This window comes from Apaloderma vittatum, unplaced genomic scaffold, assembly GCF_000703405.1.
Source record: "Apaloderma vittatum isolate BGI_N311 unplaced genomic scaffold, ASM70340v1 scaffold7287, whole genome shotgun sequence".
NCBI classification, from domain to species: domain Eukaryota; kingdom Metazoa; phylum Chordata; class Aves; order Trogoniformes; family Trogonidae; genus Apaloderma; species Apaloderma vittatum.
In genome coordinates, this window is record NW_009727873.1 from 14460 (window position 1) to 34768 (window position 20309).

Consider the following 20309-nt stretch of genomic DNA (forward strand, 5'->3'; position numbering starts at 1 on the left):
TCCTTCCGCGACATGTTGATAGGATTTTACCAGCATAACTGCCATTACATTCAGCGATAGTCCCGTTGCTGAAAATTCACGTACCACCTCAAAAATTGATTACTCACTGTTTGACCTCAGACTATGTCAATGTATATATAGAGGGGAGAGATGGCTTTTGCTATACTTACTCTAGAGATATTTTCTTTCTGTGACTCATTCTGCAATCACCTGGATCTGACAATCACTGGAGTATTTGTCTTGTAAAGTCTCAGTAGTATTTTGCTGAAGAAGAGCTTTCAATCTCGGAATGTCACATGACCTTTCTATATCCAAGTCATGTCATAAAGCTGTAATTTTGCTCAGCTGTTCTCTCAAGTTAACCAAGTGAAGTGAACCAATTTAAATCTTGGTGTAGGAGAAGTGCTCTCTTGATGCCATTTTTTTTGTTTATATTTGTGTGTGTCTACATATGCATTTCTGGAAACAGGCAGCTGGAACTAGGGAAAAAATTGTACTTTATCTGCAATGCTTTCCTGCTAATTCCATTCAGTGTTGCCTCTGCCTCTTACCTGCTTTGGGTAGGGTGTGTTGTGTCTCCAGTTTGTAAATACCATTGCCATAACTAGTGTTGCTCACGGATATTCTTCAGATATTCAGTAGTATTTGGGCTCAGTGATATCAGTGGGAATGAGAGTCCTAAAAAATATTTAGACATCTCAATATTTCTACAGGTCTTGCTCTTGCTCTGTAGGTGCATTTGTGGCTCTTAACTTTATACTATAGATCATAAATGTATATTGATATCACAGAATATGATTCTGAGTCTTGGATGCAACAGCAAGCACCCAAAACTGTTGCCACATTCCCACTAGGGGATATGGCTTTCTCAGCAAGCTAAGTTATTATATATGACAGATGAGCTTTCAGAGGATGTTGGTTTTTAGCTTGATGAAGCAGAACAATAATTTTGTCTTTATGTGATTTTTTTCCAGCAAATTGCATCAGTGCAAAGTACCATACAATCACTGTATTTCAGTGGTTCCTGAGATCTCTACCCTTGTGGATCTTTTTTGGTGTTTGGGGGGTTTTTTTTGGTTCTTTTTTGTTTAATATGTAGAATTGTTATCATAAACTTAATAATTTCTGTGGTACATAGGATTGTGGAAAATACTTAGGAAGAAGTTCTTTACTGTGAGGGTGGTGAAACACTGGCACAGGTTGTCCAGAGAGATGCTAGAGTCCCGTCCCTGGAGGCATTCAGGATCAGGCTTGATGGGGCAACCTGATCTAGTTAAAGAGGTCCCTGCTCACTGCAGGGGGGGCTGGACTAGATGACTTTTAAGGTTCCTTCTATGATTCTGTGATTCTACTTCTAAAGAAGAAGGAATTCTTTTTACTGGTCATAATTATACTTATGGAGTCAGGGTGACACACTCCACAGAAATCCCACAGAAAGACGACTTCATAAATGAAAGGCATCACTCCCCAGGAAGAAATGTCACCTTGGTTTGTAAGCCTTAGGGTAACTGTGTTGTCCTAGTGTCATTAATTTTGCCTTCTGTGACATATACAGCTTCCCTTGCTGTTAACAATTTAATGAGATGATGTTTAAATGGAGGAAAATATTGGTTTTGCCTAATGGTGGAGTGACAGGAAAAGGGAGAAAGCTTAACTAGGTACTTACAATAAAGACTACCTGTGTTCTGCCTCCTGCTTTCTTACTAGAACCTTACACAATTTGCTAAATCGTGGTAATTTTCTCATCAGGGGTTGGACTATGCATTACAGAGATCCTTGAAAACAAGTGAGCAAGCTGTTCTGTGTCTGGAGTAGCTGCAGGATCCCCATGGTTCAGAAGAACTTCTAACACACCAAAGCTATCCTTCTCTCCCTGGCCTAATACCCATGCTCCCTGGCTGCAGGATTGTCTAAGTTGCCTTTGGTAGCACTTCTCCAGTCCTTACCCTGCCTGCCACACTCTGAGCAGAGAGGAAGCTAGTGTGATAAACAACTTGCTCCTGTCTAATGACCATAGCCAGCTGTGATGTCCCAGCAGTAGTTCAGCCTTGCTGTCTGACTTATAGTCATGTACCTGCAGGGCCATGGAGAGATGCATTGGCATCCTCTTGAAGTGGTAATTCAGGCACCTGTAGTGCTGCAGCTGCGAAAGCAGAGCCCTCCATAGGGGCTGGCTCTGGTTTAGGTCTCATATGTCCTATGCTGGACATTGGAGGCTGTTCAGCTTGGCTGAGGAGAAATAAAACCCCAGCTACCTCTAGAACTGGCAAATAATAAATCATCTCCAACAAGCTCTGCTACCCTCCCCTGGTGGGATGACCAGGGACTGAACATCCTTCTGTCTGTGGAGTAGGGATTTCATGTCCAAGGTCAGATGAGGGAGATGACTAAAACATGGGTGAGAGCAGGACAAAGGACCCATAAGCTGACCTCAGCCCTGGTAACACAGATCCCAAGAGAGCATGGAAGGGTAGCAGAGCTACAGATCACTGTTCCCTCACTTTGATCTTTGGTGCTGTTCCTGGATCCCTGCTCCATCCCCACACTCAGTTAGGATTGATTTCTTTCTTTTCAAAGAGTCCTGTTGCTTGTCTGGTCTCTGTGGTATGTGGAGAAGTGCAGTTGAGCTCAACCTTCTTCCCTGTATGAGGAACAAAACAAACCATCTGAGATGGCAGGAGGAAGCTCTTTCCACTTGCACATGGGCCAAAATCAGAAGGTAGACCAAAAAGTACTATGGATAAAGAAAGACAGAAGATTCATCCCAGATCTATGAATATCTTGTCAATATTTTCACTGTCATTCCATGAGGCAGTTTTTCCCTCATTATCTCTCATTTTTGCTTCCACATCTCTCTGCTTTGTGCATAGTTCTCTGTGTGTGCATTCAGTACTTTAGTTTGCCTTACAAAATCCCTTAATAAATACACATATCAAAGAAAATTGGTAAGTGTGCAGGTACCATTTTAAATCTCTTGTATGATTATAATATTCCCACTGAGGACATTTTAGATATATGGCTGAAATTAATGTGAAAAGAAAAAGGCTGCCAGGTGCAGTCTGGAAACTGTACACCAAAAACGCAGAGCTGGGATGGATATGAGAATACAGATACAATTAGTTGCAATTAGGGTGATCTCCAGGGTAAGAGTACAAGTAAATCTTCTCAAGAACCTGCCAGTTGAAGGAAGCTTTGGGGCCATGTGTTATTAACACTGGAGAATATTCAGCAGCTGGATAGGGCTCATTGTGCATCTTCCAGCACTCATCACTCAATATAGGGTCCTCCCCACACATTGGGATGATTCACTTGTTCTGACAGTTAACAAGGAAGGAATCCATTCTCTAGCCAGACAGCATCAAGGTCAAGCTGCCTTTGGTATAGGAACTATACCAACAGGAATATGAAGCAGCAAATTCAGAGAAATTTTTGGTATATTCTTCTCTTTTTTATGGATAAGGTGAGCAGATGAGTGCTGAGGACTTTCTGTAGGTGCTAAGTGCCCTGAAGTCACAGGAGGTGTATGACACATTATAATGTCAGGGCTTTTCAAGAAGGTAGTGTACTAGAGAGTCCCATCCACCGGCACTAGCAGCAGATCCTCTGGGGAAGCAAGGGGTTGGGAGTTGCAAGGAACAGAAGCGATTTCTTAGCTGTTTGTAAGAATACCAGACATCTACTTTCTGGTGGATTTGAGCATTAACTACCTGGTTTGGTATTGGCTTTTTTTATTTTTTCTGCGATTCCTTTCAAGAAATAGACATTTTCCTTATTACTTAAAAATCACTTTAGCTATCTTGAATGTGCCTGAAAGACACATGGACTATTACCTTGTTGCATTGGAGGTGACAAAAGGAAAACTAGGGGGAAAGAAAGAATTTCACTATATAGTATACTTTGCTTAATTTTTAGAGGTAATATCAACACTTTTTAGATTTTAGACAATGAAGTTCAATTAAATGTTTCCATTGCCTTTAAAGAGTTTTAGGCTATACTCTCAAATCTTGGCTATACTTCACAAAAGTTTAATAGTTTAATTTTAAAAGAATATATTTTTAAAAAAGTCTTGCAGGATGGAGTGTGTGAAATATTTCACTGGGAAAAGTGATACTGTGTGCCCTCTTTAAAGTGTGCTACTTCCTTGAGATGTATAGCACTGCTTCCCTGCTGGAATATCAACAGCAGAAAAAAAAGATCAATTACAAAAAAAAGAAAAAAAAGCATTGAGAACTTCAGTGCTCAGCTAGTTATCTTTACCTTATCTGTTTTATTTGGCTTATGTTTCCTATGCGTATTTAGAATCCCTATCACTAGCAGACTGACTTTAAGAGAAAATTGGACTTCTAGCTTAATCTGTAAATTATTTGATCAATTGTTAATTTTTAACATCCTCTAATAAGTATCTTCTATTCTCATTTTGTTGCAAATCTTGCATTACGCTTTTGAAGTTTATAAACAGATGCAAATGATCAGAAAAAAATTCAGTTGATGATATCTCACCAATAAAGCTCTTTCCAAAAAACTCTGAGGATGAAGAGAACATGGCCATTTTTTTCTGACAGTGCTTAGATTTACCAAATCATAGAATCATAAACATGGAACAGTTTGGGTTAGAAGGGACATTTAAAGGTTACTTAGTACAACCCCTCTGCAACGAGCATCTTCAACTTGATCAAGTTACTCAGGGCCCTGTCCAACCTGAGCTTGAATATTTCCAGCATGGGGCTTCTACCACCTCTCTGGGCAACATGTTCCAGTGTCACACTGCCCCCACAGTAAAGAATTTCTTCCTTAAATCTAATCTCAATCTACCCTCTTTCAGTTTAAAACCATTACACCTTGTTCTGTTGCAATAGGACCTGCTAAAAAGTCTGTCCACATCTTTCTTATAAGCTCCCTTTAAATATTGAAAGGACACAATAAAGTTTCTCTGGAGCCTCCTTTTTTCCAGACTGAACAACCCCAACTCTCTCAGCCTTTCTTCATAGGAGAGGTGCTCCATCCCGCTGATCATTTTAGTTGCTTTCCCCTGGACCTACTCTAACAGGTCCATGTCTTTCTTGTGCTGAGGACTGCTGAGCTGAACACAGTACTCAGGTAAGATCTCACCAGTGTGGAGTAGAGAGGGAGAATCACCTCTCCTGACCTGCTGGCCATGCTTCTTTTGATGCAGCCCAGGATGAGACTGGCTTTCTGAACTACAAGGACACACTGATGGCTCGTATTCAGTTTTTCATCCACCATTACTCCCAAGACCTCTTCTGCAGGGCTGCTCTAAATTTCCTCATCCCCCAGATTTTACTGATACTGGTGAATACAAGACCTTTTGGTTGGTCTTGTTGAACCTCATGAGATTTCACAGTTCCTCTTCTCAAGCTTTTCCAGCACCCTCTGGATGACATCCCATCCCTCAAGTGTGTCAACCACAGCACTCAGCTTGGTGTCAGCTGCAAACTTACTGGGGATTCACTTGATCCCACTGTCTATATCACTGATGATGGTATTAAACAGTACTTGAGCAAGGCTTTTGGCACCCTCACCACATGCACCACAAACTATTGGAACAGACAGCTAAGTGAACAGTGATGCATATGTCAAACCAGCTCAACTGCCATGCTTAAACAGTTGTGATCAGCAGCACAAAGTCAAGTTGGAGGCCAGTCACTACTTTTGTACTGCAGGGTCAATACTGCACTAATACCGTTTAACATTTTCATTAATTACCTGGATGATGGGATAGAGTGCACTCTTAACAGAAAATGCGTCAACAAGAGTATCACTATATTCAGCAAAGGGAAATGCCGTCCTGCAACTGGAGAGGAACAATCTGGGAGATGACCATCTGGAATGCAATTTTGCCAAAAAGGCCATGAGGATCCTGGTGGACACCAAGGTGAAGATGAGCCAGCAATGTGCCTTTGCAGGGAAGGCAGCCAAGAGCCTTCCTGGCTGCATTAGGCAGCGCATTGCCAGCAATTTGAGGGAGGGCATCCTTCACGGTGCTCAGCACTAGTGAAACACATCTGGAGTGCCATGACCGTCTCTGGGCTCCTCAATATAAGAGAGACGTGGGCTTATTGATGTGGGTAAAGGAAAGGGTCACAAAGGTGATTAAAGGACTGATGGATGGGTCATACAAGAAGAGGCTGAGATTTCTGAGGCTGCTCAGCCTCAAGATCTTATCCATGGGAATCTTATTCATGTGCATAAATAACTGATGGGAGTTAAGTAAAGATTCTTCTCAGTGGTGCCCAGTTACAGGAGAAGAGGGAGTGGGCACAAACTGAAACACAGGACATTCCACTTAAATGTAAGAAAAGCCTTTTTTCGTGAGAGTCATCAAGCACTGGCACAAGTTGCCCGGAGAAGCTGTGGAGTCTCTATGCCTGGGTATTTTCAAAATCTGATGGTGCATGATCCTGAGTACCTTGTTCAAGCTGATCCTGTTCTGGGACTAGATGGGCTAGAGGAACTGGGTGATCTCCAGAGATTTCCTCCAACTTCAGTGATTCAGTGATTCTGTTTGTTTAGATGTGGAGAAATGTTTTGGTTAAGGTGTTCAGCTAGTACAAATATCAAGTAAAAAAGAAAAACATGATACTATGGAGGGAGAGCAGCAGACTATTTACAGCAGTAAATATTAAGCAAATATTTAACTATTTCTTTAAAACAAGTGTTGCAAAAACTGAGCTGAAGAACTGCATATTAGTGCTGTGTATTTTCTTCCCCAAACCAAGCTGTTTGTTTCCTTGAAGATAGGTGGTCAAGCGCTCAGGAATCTGATAGTGCAACGGATTTCACTAGGCACATTATTTATCTTTCAGTTCTACAAAAAAAATATAAAGTAATGTTTCCATCTTTTGCTAAGCAACTTCAGAGCTAAATATGAAAACAAACCTAGGTATATATAGTTTGTGCACTGACATTGTATGTTTTAATATAAGGAAAAATATGTGATTAAAAATAGCAATGAGAAAAGAGAGAAGAATGTAATTGATACTCAAAACTTTTGGGTAGCTGAAGTTCAGGCATTTAGCATTAATCCTTTTTGATTCAGTTGAGAAGCCCTTTTTATTTTGTCAGATCTAAAAAAGTAGGAGGCTAATAGACAAGTAATTAAATATTAAGTCCCCATTCATTCTGCTACACATCAGTGACTGCTGAACAGTGGGGAAAAAGGTGGGAGGGAAAAGATTACATAGAGTTGTTTAACAAAAGCTGTGTTAAGCCAGAACAGATATTGTTAAAATATTTATTTATTGCAAGACAGACATCTCCAGATCAGGTGCACAAAGAGCTGACTGTCCAAGTCCATTTTGAACCGGACTACAATCAATGTGAAAAGTGGCCCTTACTGGAAATTTCAGTGAGAAGCCTCTGCATGCAGAGTGGAATAAGTGTGGAAGTCTGAGAAGGAAAGGAGAGAGAAGTGGTTGCAATGCTACAGCCTGTTCTACATTGGTACTGTGGACAAAGAAAAAGCTGTTAGGCTCATACCCTCTCTCAACTCTTCTCATAAATCCTTAAACACAAGGATGTAGTTCTGTGTATTTATGTAACAACTTCCGATGAAACTAGATTAATTAGATTAGAGTTGATAATGTTTTTCTGTTGATCAATATTTACATGATCTGTTTGGGAAAACTCACTTTCTACCTGTTTTCAGCCACATCTGTACCAGATTGTACGGAGGCTGAGGGATCTGTGCTTTTGTTTCAATGTATATTGCAACATTTTTATTGCATTCCACAGGTCCTCCAGTAAACGTTACTTGCAATATTTTTATCAACAGTTTTGGATCAGTCACAGAAACCACAATGGTAAGTGCTACGATGCCATTGGCAAAAGAACAACAATACTTAACATATGTCATGAACACAACCTGTCAATTTTTCTATTTATTGTTCAACTTGCAGGTCCTCCTGTAAATGTTACCTGCAACATATTTATCAACAGCTTTGGTTCAATAGCAGAAACTACAATGGTGAGTGGGACTGGTCATTGAAGCCATCTTGTGAAGGAGTGGGATGTGATGTAGAATAGAGATGCTCAGGACGTGGGGACATTTACTAGGTTATTAAGCTACTAAAAACCTACCAGCTGACTTAAAATAAAATGAATAGAAAATATCTATAAAAAGAGATATACAAATTATTGAACTCAACTACCAAGTCTAAACATACATATGAGGTGACCACACCACAGTCTGTAGTGACTGTGATGGCAGCAAACACAGGTGCGTGTAACAACCCAGCTGTCTCAGGTTTTATTAGCACTGAAGAGGCAGAGGAATAGCTGGAGTTCAGCTGTGAGGCTCCCTGCCAAGTGCTCCATATTTTGAGCAGGTCTTGCAGCACATGCTGAATTATCTGCTGCTGCAGACTATGCTGGCAGAGCTGCCAGGATGGTCTTGTTTAACTTAGCTAAATCTCTGTGAATTGCAGTCACATCAGTAACTGAAGTGAATGCATAACTCAAGTCAACTGACTAAAACATAGAGCTATAAGGAGACTGGAGTATTTTGATAGTTAAATTGGTACTAGAAAATGATAGGATCTTGGCTGACTGAAATGTGTATTTTGACTGAATTCAAAGAACGCCATCAGTCAAAAAAAATAGGTAAAATGAAAATGTCAGTTTTAATCTTGATAACTATAAAAACATATAGTTTAATTTTTCATTTCAGGATAAGATTTTTTTTTCTAAAATTGCCAAAATTTAAGATTAGTAAAGTCAAATTAAAAGTGGAAAACACAAATTTTAGTCCAACTTTTTTCTTTCTTAGGCCAGAATTGAATTTTCTTTTATTCAATATTTTCTAAGAAAAATGAAAACCACTTTTTCTGCATGTATTTAAAAAGATGCTGAGATTTTAATCTTCTTTTACAAAGAGTGAAGAAAAAAGATCAGTTATTTACTCAAGCATACATACACCTGACTGCTGGAGTTAGTCCAGAGAGGTATTTTTGGTGGTTTTCTGGTGATAATGTAATAACCCCATAATAATTATCAGGTGCTTATATACAAGAAGTGGGTTAAACACATTCTGGAAGGGACCTAGTGACAAATCCCAGCTTGACATTGAACTTTTCAACTCATAGCTACCACAAAATAAACTAAAGATGGGTGTTTTCACCTTCATTGTAATTTTGCAAGAGTTATTCCCATTGTCTTAGGACACTATGGACACTGTTGAAGCAATCACAGTGTATTTTCACAACTCCATTTTCCGAGGATTCCTACACAGTGTCCAGTTCTTTCTGTGTTTGCTGAAGCCAGAGGGAGTAAGGGTGTTTAGCAACCCATAGGACTCAGTTCTTGGTAAATAAAAATGAACTTGCTACCCACAAAAGGACTTAATGTATACCAAAAAAATATTTTTTATAAAATGGGATAGATACCTCTTTGCAATCCTTACATTATGAAGAGCAGATATTTCAGCCAACTTTATTATTTTATTTCATATTCAAATATGTAATTTAATTTAAATTGTAATTCATGCCATTGTTTTAGGAAATGGTGCCTAGGGAAGGTAGGAACATAAATCTTATGCTTCTAAATACTTATTTAACACCCAAAAAAAAATTAACACAATGCTTTCTAGAGATAAAGGACAACTTATTGCTAGGGCAGGTTGCTTTCTTAAATAGTGTAAGAAACAATCTTCTATAAATGACAAGCTATAACATAGAGATGTATAAAAGAAATAGATAAGTTAAAGCTTTAGAGTATGCATCTGTAATATATTAAAACACCATAAAAGAAAACTAAAATCGAGTTAAAATTATGGGGAAAAAAATCTTGATGTAACATAATTATAAAGAGACTTAATTTTCATTTTTTAAAGCTTTGATTTCCTATATTTAAAGGATTCTGAAATATAGCTATTAATGTAAACTTTTTTACGTAGCCATGTCTGTTGATCCTAGTGTGTAGAGACATCAGTATAACATTAAATAGCAAATATCCTGCACGTCACTGGCTTTACAAGATGGCATTCAATGAAAATATTTGCACGACCTAATGCTGATTGCATTAATTAGACTCCTTCATTGCTTTGATTAAATCCCCTCATTGCATTTTACCTTCTATTAAATATGTTAATGTGCACCTTTCCAATGTTCATTAACACATTCTGCTGAAAACAACCAAACATTCAAGTAGATGAAGACAAAAACTATTGGCTTTCTTATTTTGCTTTATTCATAATATCTGCTGAAAGTGTGAAAAGATTTCTCTTAGCTGCTGTTCGATGGTTTGATACTGATTTTCTTAATGCTGTCGCTTCTCTAACAGTTAATGTGACTAGTTTTAGGATGTTTTAAAATTGCTCTGAGAGGCAGACATTGATTACTGTTCCATCTACTTTGCTTTTCCGAAATAGATGTAATTGTGGTAAAATGTTGACATCCCTTGTGATAAACAATGAGTTTTGTTTGACTCCTAGGATTCCTTCTTTCCTATAAAATGTTCTTAATGGCTTTGACATAAAACTAAGAGATTCATTTAAAATCCCGGAATGTAAATTCAATCGAGTTACTCCTGACTCAGAGGACAGGAATGCTTAGAGAAATCATGTATATATTCTGAAGGGGCATCATCAAAATATAACTTGGATAATCTACAGCAGCTCATTGGAAACTTGGGAGATGAAAAATTGTTTAGAGAAGCTTTTACTAGGAGAAATAAACGTGGCAAACAGAATTATGATCCCAAACCTACTAAACTGAGTAAGCCAGGTTCTCAATAATATAAGCAGGAGTACCTTCTGGTTTCTGATTAGGACAGACACCAGGATGAAATTTCTCCCTCTGTGAAAGGCCAGCACGACTCTTAAATCCAGCATATTCTTCTAGAAGCTAAAACCTTCCATTCAGAAATAAAACAGGAGTTTGTGCTGGTTCTCCTAAAGCAGATGAATTCCATAAAGTCTTCACGAGTTTTGTTCCCAAACATGTAGGAAAAATGCGTATGTATTAGTGTTTTTGCCCTATAATGCACATATGGGACAGTATTAAAATTGTTTTGTTTTTCTCAAAAAATGTGCTTTCTTCCATACTAGAATGGTATATATTATACCAAAATAAAGATAGTTAAAAAAAAAGGCCAGAGACAAGATGCAATTGTTGAAATTTTTCTTAATTGATTCTCCCGTCTTTCACTTAAGTCCTAACTTTCATAGGAAGTGAAAAAGACATTCCTAAGTAACTTCGCTGAATAAAGCAGTTATGCCAGTAAGCTCTGTATCTATTTCTGGAAGCATTCACACATGCAGTATTCAGCAGAAAAAATTCACTGTACAGCATGACTGCAGTTGAGTATCACAGATGAGTAATCTACATCAGGCTGGGCAGAGTCCCAAATAATTCAGATGTTCAGTGTTGCTAATGACCAGGATTTTTTAGCCATCAGCTGTAGGAGAAGCTAAAAGCAGTTTGCACATTGACAAGCTAATTGTTAATTACAGAAATGACTAACTGTGAGGACATTATCATTGTCGTTATGCCCTATAATCAATGACTGACACTATGCAGCAGGTTCGCTGTTGGGGTAAATGCATCAGACTCCAGTTGTATTTTGAGTACTTATGTTAGCAGAAAAATTCACCATTCCTTTATTTTAAAAGCTTGGCTGTGGCTGACTGCGTATTATCTTCCCGTTAGGAAAAAAAAAACATCGTTACAGAAGAGCTTGTTAGATCTTGATTAATTCACATGATTTAACTGCATGGGAGACTCCCACTGAAGCCATTGGGAGCATCTTTCATGCTTAGGTACATTGGTAAACAAGTGGTTTTTTGTTGCACGACCTTGAAATAGGTCATTAAACCACTACTTTTGTTAACATTTAAGATTTGGAGAGAGAGAGACTAGTCTCTTTGGCAACACACTCCTGTGCATGGAAGACCAGCTAAATCTGCTGTTTGTCTCAGACGTCTGGCTTGACACCTGGGTGAGCAGTGCTGTTGGAAGGGAATATGGGTGTCAGTTCAGGGGCTTCCCTGCACCTCCCTGCCACAGCAGTGCCTGAGGTGAAAGGGCCACTGGTGGCCCTAGATTTGCTGAAAGACCATTTCTGTCTAGATTCCTATAACACAAACTAAGTGTATCTGTGGATTGAATCCCTAAATCTTCAGATAAATCTACTAATACTAATCAGATGAATATTCCTTTAGTATATGGGTATTACTCTGATCTTATGGCTTGAGAACAGAAGAAAATTGTTTATCTGAGTTGCCTTGAGCTGTCACTGGCATTGGTGTTTCAACTGAGATTGAATCTTCAGGTCCGCACTCCTGGTTGAGAGCAGCGGTGCTGTCAGAAAGAATTTGTGGAGCAGGTGTACTCGTTGTCATGTGGGAGTGCATTACTACGGTCCACCCACTTCTCAGGAACTTGCAAAATACACGCTGTAGTCTGCCTGAGCTGCATGTTGTGACACTGTTCTCAGGAGAATTTTTTTCAGAACATAGTTAAAATGTTAGCATAGGAAAAGTACATTCAAAATTCTTCAGATGATTAGGTCTGAGTGTATAAACACACATCTTTCTCAACTGCTTATACTGCAAGCATAGGAGAAAAAGGTAATGATAGTTTTGTGATGTGCATGTGGTATTTCCATTTTTATTTCTTACTAAAATATCTATACATATATATATATACACAAAGCCTATCAGACATAAACAAAAGTTGCAGTGCTGTTTTGCTTCTAATAACAAAGCTTGCAGGGAGAAAACAATTTTAAACGTATTGCTGTGGTGGCTCTGATCTATTTATGAATGTACATATTGAAAAAGATAGTGTAATTTTATTTGCATTATTTATGCTTTTTGGTATAATATATATCATTGTATGTATGCTATTCTATGAATAAGGGTTTTTCAGACTGTTTTTTCTTATCTAAATCACCAACTACTGATGTTCAGGAAAGCTCGTTTATTTTTAGATATTTTTAAACATCTTACTGATTTGATTTATTTAAGATTTCTATGTCACGGGGGGGAAAACCCTCTGCTTTCCATGGACCTCATTATATATCTTATTTCAAAGTCAAAGGCAGTTGCACAACTAGTTTTAGCAGTTTTATTCTGTCAGCAGATGCTGATAACAGCTCCTGCCTTCTTTCCCACAGAATGAAAATCAAGTGTTTTCCTGGATTTATAATTAAAACTGTCCCATATAAACTTATAAGACAGTTTCTAAGGCCAAGAAACAAGGGAAAGTATGCTTACCGTTAGCATATCCTCACAAGCTGTGACAACACTGTATAAGTTGCAAGTAGCTGTTTGATCTTTAACTGTATGAAACAACGCCATCATGAAAAGTACAGTAGCTTGTGAAAAACAGAAACAGGCTTTTGTAAGTATGTTTAATAAGTGTGTTATTCCTGAGACCTGTACCAGGTCTGCCCTCCTCTGACTAACAGACATCCCTATTTTGACTCACATCTACTCAACAACAAAATGAAAACGATATAGAAATCAAGAAAAACCATGTTCCTAGTGAGACTGAAAACATCATCCCATTGAGTTCAAAAACTACATCAGTTGGGATGTCAGAAATATTCTGTCAGGACAGCAGCACACCTTGTCACCGACATACTGAAGAAAGGGTGGGAAATGCTGAAGCGTGGAGGAGCTTGTTCACAGAGTCTGCACACTGGGCAAGCTGCTTTCTGCAGCTCTAATCAGAGCGAGAGTATTTATATTTCAAGGTTGATAAGTTCCTTATGCTATGTAGTTCAGTGGCCTTACTAAACCCAGGTCAGCTCATACATTTTCCAAGTCAAGAACACAGTGCTGTGATTTTAATGTACTGCAGCTGTCGTAAAGCAAATCCTAAATGTGAGGTGTTTTTACAGTTGGCAGAAATATTTAATAACATGTTCCTTCAGATAATAAAATTGATACAAACATTATTAAATATTTTTCTTTTAGAGGAAGAGTAGATGTATTTCTAAGAAAGTGTTCACAAGTTAAATGTAATAATTTCAGGTAAATATGCTATAATGAGAGGGAAAAATAGGGGAGAAGAATCTCTTACTTGCTGAATTTGGAAATTCAGGATAAGGAGAAGAAGCATGCAGCATCTTTCCATTTCCTCCAGAGAGTTTAGATCCTAAAAGCTCTTTTCACACTTCCCTGTAATAGCCAGTTCTTGACACAGTGTTAGTGTTGGTTCTAAATGAACCTATAAGTAATTGGTGCCTTTCTCAGTTGTGACTAGCAGAGCACTGAGCAGAAGAATACAATTAGAACAATTTTAATGGGATGCAGAGAGGGAGAAGTGAATGAAGGAACATACAGAGAAAAGCATATGGTAGAAAGGAAAAGGATATAAACATTAAATAAAAAGTGCTGATTTAATTTCTTCTGTACAAATCTGGCTTCACAGGAATTAGCAACTATTCATGAGTACATTAGAAAGAATCGATTTATATATTGGAAGCAATTTACTTAAATTAGTAGTTTTAAAGAATCTTTGTTGAAAGTGTGTGCATCTAGCTGCAATGCTTTTTGACTTTCTAAGTACCTCTGAGTTAATCTGTAGCGTTTGAAAGAAGGTTGTATTTAATATTGGAGGTTGCAGTTAATATTTTTTTTCATCATTAAAGTAATTTTGATTTGGAAAATGTACCAGTTGTGTTTGGTTTGATGCAACATTTAGAGCGCTTTGTTTTCAAGTGACAACTCTTATGTTCAAAGGATAACATAAACATTTGCTGTAACGCTGATGCTGTAGTAAGTCTAAGAACATAACGAAAGCTAAAGTAGGCTTCCAGTTTTGGTAAGTGGCTGAGTAATCTTTTCACATGGCATTTCTGTAGGACTACAGAGTGAATATTTTTTTGAGACAGCAGTGGAACGACTCACGTCTGGCTTACAGTGAATATCCCGATGATTCCTTGGATTTGGATCCCTCTATGTTGGATTCTATTTGGAAGCCGGACTTATTCTTTGCCAATGAGAAGGGAGCAAACTTCCATGATGTCACAACAGACAACAAGTTGCTGAGGATTTCTAAAACGGGGAAAGTGTTGTACAGCATCAGGTAAACCAGTTAACTATTTCTTTTCTCTCTTCATCCCCTTCTTTGTCCTCAGACCCTGTTTTTCTGGATGTAACTATGCTTACAGAACATAATGTACATATTAATCTTCTATTGTCCAATTGTACAATGGAAATGAGACTTAATCATGGCAGGGTAGAATGTTCTTTTGCTGAACTTTTACTTTACACAAGATAGTCTGTAAGTGGCACTTCTTAGTCTTGTTGGAAACTTGAGGCTGCCTAAAAATTTAATGGTCCGCCTCAATAATCTCCATTAGCATTACCTCAAGTCACTCCTTTTACAAAGAGAGGAAATCAACTCCTCAGTAGTTTGTGTGTTGCAGTTAAACAGTAAAGGGGAAGAGTATTTTAAATGACTGCTCAACACCTTCAGTAAAAACATGCTCAAAATGCAATAAATCTTGATATGCAAGTCACTGGTAATCAGATGTATCTATTCACACTCAAAAATAACTGAAATTATGAAAAAATTTTTTCACACTAAGGACGTTGAAGTGTGTGTCGTGACTGGATTTGATATGATTGATGAAATGGGACATACACAGAGAATCAGAATTGTATTGCACAGGCATAAACAGCAGCACATAATCTGCAGTATTTATTTGATATTCAGCTCCCTGTGCACCATTAGTTGCTTAATGTAGGCAGTAAAAGATGCAAAAACACTGTATTATTGCTTTTATGATTGTTTAAAAAAGGATAATTATTGTGATTTATTTGTTCCTGGGAATGCTTCTCAGCTTTTGCCTTTCTTGCATTGTAGAAAGTAAACATGGTAGTATTTGTTTAACAAATTGTTTAGTGAATTTACTCATCTGTAAGGCAGATTAGTATAAAAAGCAGTTGTTTCTGACTGGGTATGCTTTTTGTGACCTGCATTTTCATTAAGGAATTATTATTGAACTGGGCTCAGGGAAGCTGTGTTCTACAGGATACTAAGTAAATAGAAGGTAATGTGACACTTCCTCCACTTGATTAATTATTGATAAGACCCCAGAAATGTTTAGATGTATAAAGCGCGGTGGAAAGTAAATGTTTATTGAGCAAGGTTTCAAACTGATGTACCTGAACGGTTTGAGAAGGATATAAAGATGAAACTAGCACTAGCAGAGTGATAAATATGCTGTCACTTACAAATATTTCTTCTTTCATCCTGGGAAAGAAATGAATGCATCTGTTTGTCTGAATGAAATCAGACACTGTCTTATTAGAGGCAACGGAGGAGTCGGGTGCAGTTCTGAATGCAGATGGATACTTTTCCTGACATTTTTCCATGTGGGAGAAATAATATTTTGAACTGTCATATCTCGTTTGTAAAATTCCCACATCTAAATGCAAATTAACCTGAAGCAGAGTAAGCAGAATTCCGATGGAGTACTAAGCAAAACTCTTTGATTCTCATCTGTACCATATAGCTGTAACAGAGGCTTACCTGGTGCCTCTAACTTGATGTATTATTTTTCAGTACTTCACAGTGAAGAAAACTTTGCAGAGTACAGAAAGTTGAAGTCAAAAGTAATTAGAAAAACTTGTCTTTATTCTCTAGATACTAGACTGAATGCATCTGTGTGTTGCCAGTTGCTTTTAATGGTGCTATGCAGAAATAAACAGAGTATTTTAGTGATTGGTTTCAGTACACTGAGAATGTTACAATGCTACCATTTTCACTACTGCACCAATAGCACTGTGCCTGACATCACAATGTTCAAGATTTTGCATTTAGTGTGCTGTAAATCTTTAAAGCCCTTCACAAACACGTCTGAGAAGTAGTGGTGTAGGCTGTTCTGTCATATTTCCGAACATAATCAAATCAGGGTCAAGTTAATCTCACATAAACATAAACCGCTCCCTGCATAAAACGAGTTTAGAGCTGCTCCTAGCAATTAAGGGGCCAGAAGCAAGTTGTGTGTATTATGAGACAGTGATATTCCTCTTCCATATATGCCACACTGAAAACATGGAAATACGCTATGCAGGAGGTATGCTTGTGCTGTTAAGTGCTCTGAGAGGCCAACCCTGTCATTTCTGAAAAGAATTTGGAAGGTCTCCTGGAACTAGATCTCGTGATCCATGTTTTATTAAAACAAGAGGTTTGGTGTAGGATGTGGGTGCTCAGAGAAGTGCTCAGAGTGTGGGTGCTCAGAGAAGGGTCAGCGAGGCTCTGGCCTCCACTGTTACCTCCACCGCAGTGCTTGGCTCTGGGGATAAGCTTGCCCTGTGGTAAGCATGGGGCTCTTCATCCTTCTCTCAGTGAGCGATAAGCCATCCTGCATTTACTGGTGATGGTAGGCATGACATAGAACACAGTTCACCTCCTAATAATCAGTTAAAATGTTCATGCTTGCAGACTTCTAGATCTGTATTTAATTTTCTGGGAGTTTTTAATGGAAAATAAAGCCAGAGTTGTTGATAGTTGATGTGAATACCTATGAATCATATAAGTTTAGGAGTAAATCTATTTTTAGATATTTGCTGCATGCTTAAATGACTACCTTGGTATTTCTTTTGATCTCAGAGAGAATGCTATATGTGCTATAGAGAGCATGAGTTTTTGTTTCTGGATGACTGGTCTAAACATTTTGGTACTGCAGAGAGAATGAGAACATTGTGGAGGGAACCCAGCACTACGCAGTACTGCAAATATATGCTATTGCCGCTAGAAATATAACAACAGCTCTTAGAGGTGCATGTATTTTGAGAAGTCAGCAGTTACAGCAAAGTTATATTCAGCGAACAACTGCGCTTTAGTCAAGATCAGTCTCAGTTGCACTCTTAAAGCTGCAAACCAGTTTGTTTTAAAGCCCTCTGCAGAGAGCAGTCAGCAAGAGGTGTTTGTTATAGCAGCATTCAATAAAAATAGCTTGTGTATATTTTGTATGCTGAAAAAACAACAAGACTTAAAATCAGAACCTACATAATGCTAACCCATAGATGCCTGTGACTCATCTGCTCCCAACCCTTGAATGATCTCTTCATGGATTGCATTTTGTGGAAAGGGTGGCAGTGCTGTGTAGTGATACCCAGAATCCTGTTCCTTGCACTCACATTGTCTATGACCCCTAGATTTTGCGTTGTGGACACTGCTGCACGGATTTTGTGTTCTGTGGGCAAGGATTTTATCTTCAATGACCAATTATGGGCACCCGAGACATCAGGAAAACATTAAATAACCTCACAGGAGGCTTGTGTTCTCTCTAAGCCACCCCTACCTGATTCCCACAAGCTCATTTCAGGCTGCCAGCCAGCTCAGAATATTAGCATCTGTCAAAAAGCTTATTTTAGCAGGGTGGTAGAAAGTGGAATGGTTTTGTTTAAGGTTTGGGGGTAGGGAGGGGTTTCTGCATTAATTTTGTCCTTCTTCTTTTAATATTTTCAGTGCATCTCAGTCATATGACTTTGATGCAGAAAGTGATATAACTCAATTGTAATATTGATCCATGACACTGAATTTACAATATATTGGTCAGGAAGGTAAAGGTGCTGTAACATTTTGGTTTACTTGCTCCTCCATAAAACACTCCCAATTGCCTGATAAGGTTGTGGCACTGTGCTCTAAAACATAGTGCCAGTGCATTTAGGCAGAAAGAGTTACAAAGCAGATTAATCCATATTTTTAAAATATGTAAAGATTTTAGAAGGTGTTGCATAATTTGACAAGAGAACCACTTGTAATTCTAGGGAGGAGATTTGTGCAAATTCACAAATTAAATTTCCATTCCTCTTCGAAGAGTAATGAAATACCTAGGAAGAGTTTCCTGAAGTCTTTCAAAACATCTGGGGTTTTTTTGTCTTTGTTTATCATCACAGTTCAAGAAATGGTACAGTTATATAGACAATTAGTTCTTGTTGTTTCAACTCTTGACCTAGATTTAATTGTTAAGTGTTATTACAGATGAAGGCAGAGTGTCCATGAGAGATCAGTACTGTGCTGCTGGGGCACCCACGAAACAGAGAAAATCCAAACTATTGGATTGCTCTCTCTGTGCGGCTGTTCTGGGGGTGATTACTAGCCCCTGTATTCAGCAACAAATAGCTGACAGGATGGATTGTCACATCCAAAAGGCCTTGCCTGCTTATGTAACTAAAGAGAAGTAGCTGTGAAAACAGCACTTTTAGTTGCAATGCTGTCACTTGTGCCAGCTGTCTTACTCAGGAGTTTCCAAAATCATCTCCTCCTAGTGTGGCCACAGAGCCGAGTGACAAAGCACCAAGTTAACTCCCCGCTGTACCTCCACTGCCCCGTGCAATATTTTGGGTTATATTAAGAGTATGTCCCTCATGTAAATCATCAGGAGTAGTCCTTAGCACTTTTGTATTTCAGCTTTTCTGTGTGAAACTTCTGTGTTTTGTAGTCTCCTCTGTATTTGTGTTCTTTGCCCTAGGGGAGAGGAATACAAAGCAGATTAAGGAAATACACAGGTGACACTGTTAGTCCCTCTGCAATAGACTATTGATGGGGCAAGAAGTCCACTGACCCTCTGAAATAGTTTGGGATTTTTTAAATAAGATCAGATCTTAGATGTTTTCCATGGCTACTGCAGAATACGTTGGCATATTACAGTAAAGTCGGGTGCAGGTTTTCCCAAACAATTGTAGTTTACAGACCTTATCAGTTATATGATGATGAAAATCCATTTACGCCTGATGAGGTCATTGTGTGTAAATCATCCATGGCACAGCAGAGCCTAGCCTAACACAATAGTAGGAAATGTTACGTTCCACAGCTCTGCGCTGTAGACCTGTAGACGTGCTCACTCTGCACTTTAATTTGATGACTTCAATTTTATTTTACAATCTACTGTTGAGATTTAAGAGGATTTGGACTTTACTAGCAGCATTGTCTTTCCATGTGACAGATTAGCAGAGAGGGGAGCAGAGAGACTGTTATCATGATTGACATGGCTGTTTACTATGTAGGAACCCCTCTCTGACCTCACCCAATCACATTTATTACCTCAGTTCCTATTAGAATAATACTGATACTGACAAAGTGGGTACTTTCCCTTGGAAGTTAATCTCAGTCAGTACAGGAATATTTCCATAGAAAATTATTTAGTTCTCCCTTTGGCAAAACTGTGCACTGTCTCATGCTCAGTGCCCTAACTTTCCAAAACCATAAAATGTCTTCATATAACTCAATGTAACTTTCCTAAAATCAAAACAAGCCAAAACATTGAAGAATAATCAATACAGAGCTGTTAGCTGAAATGGAGCGCATATCTAAAGAAGTTTGGTGTTT

General features: G+C 38.4%; 1 protein-coding gene across 2 annotated transcripts in view; it reads left to right on the forward strand.

The window, feature by feature from the left end:
• The window catches only part of GLRA2 (glycine receptor, alpha 2), a 133615-nt gene that overhangs the window by 14323 nt on the left and 98983 nt on the right, over positions 1–20309 (forward strand). Inside the window, exons 3-4 of one of the 2 annotated variants that reach the window (XM_009873856.1) lie at positions 7753–7820; positions 14827–15050. In XM_009873856.1, the coding sequence (XP_009872158.1) occupies positions 7753–7820; positions 14827–15050 (292 nt within the window). Of the gene's footprint in view, positions 1–7752; positions 7821–7916; positions 7985–14826; positions 15051–20309 lie in introns of both variants that reach the window. The other variant, XM_009873857.1, reaches the window with a different exon arrangement.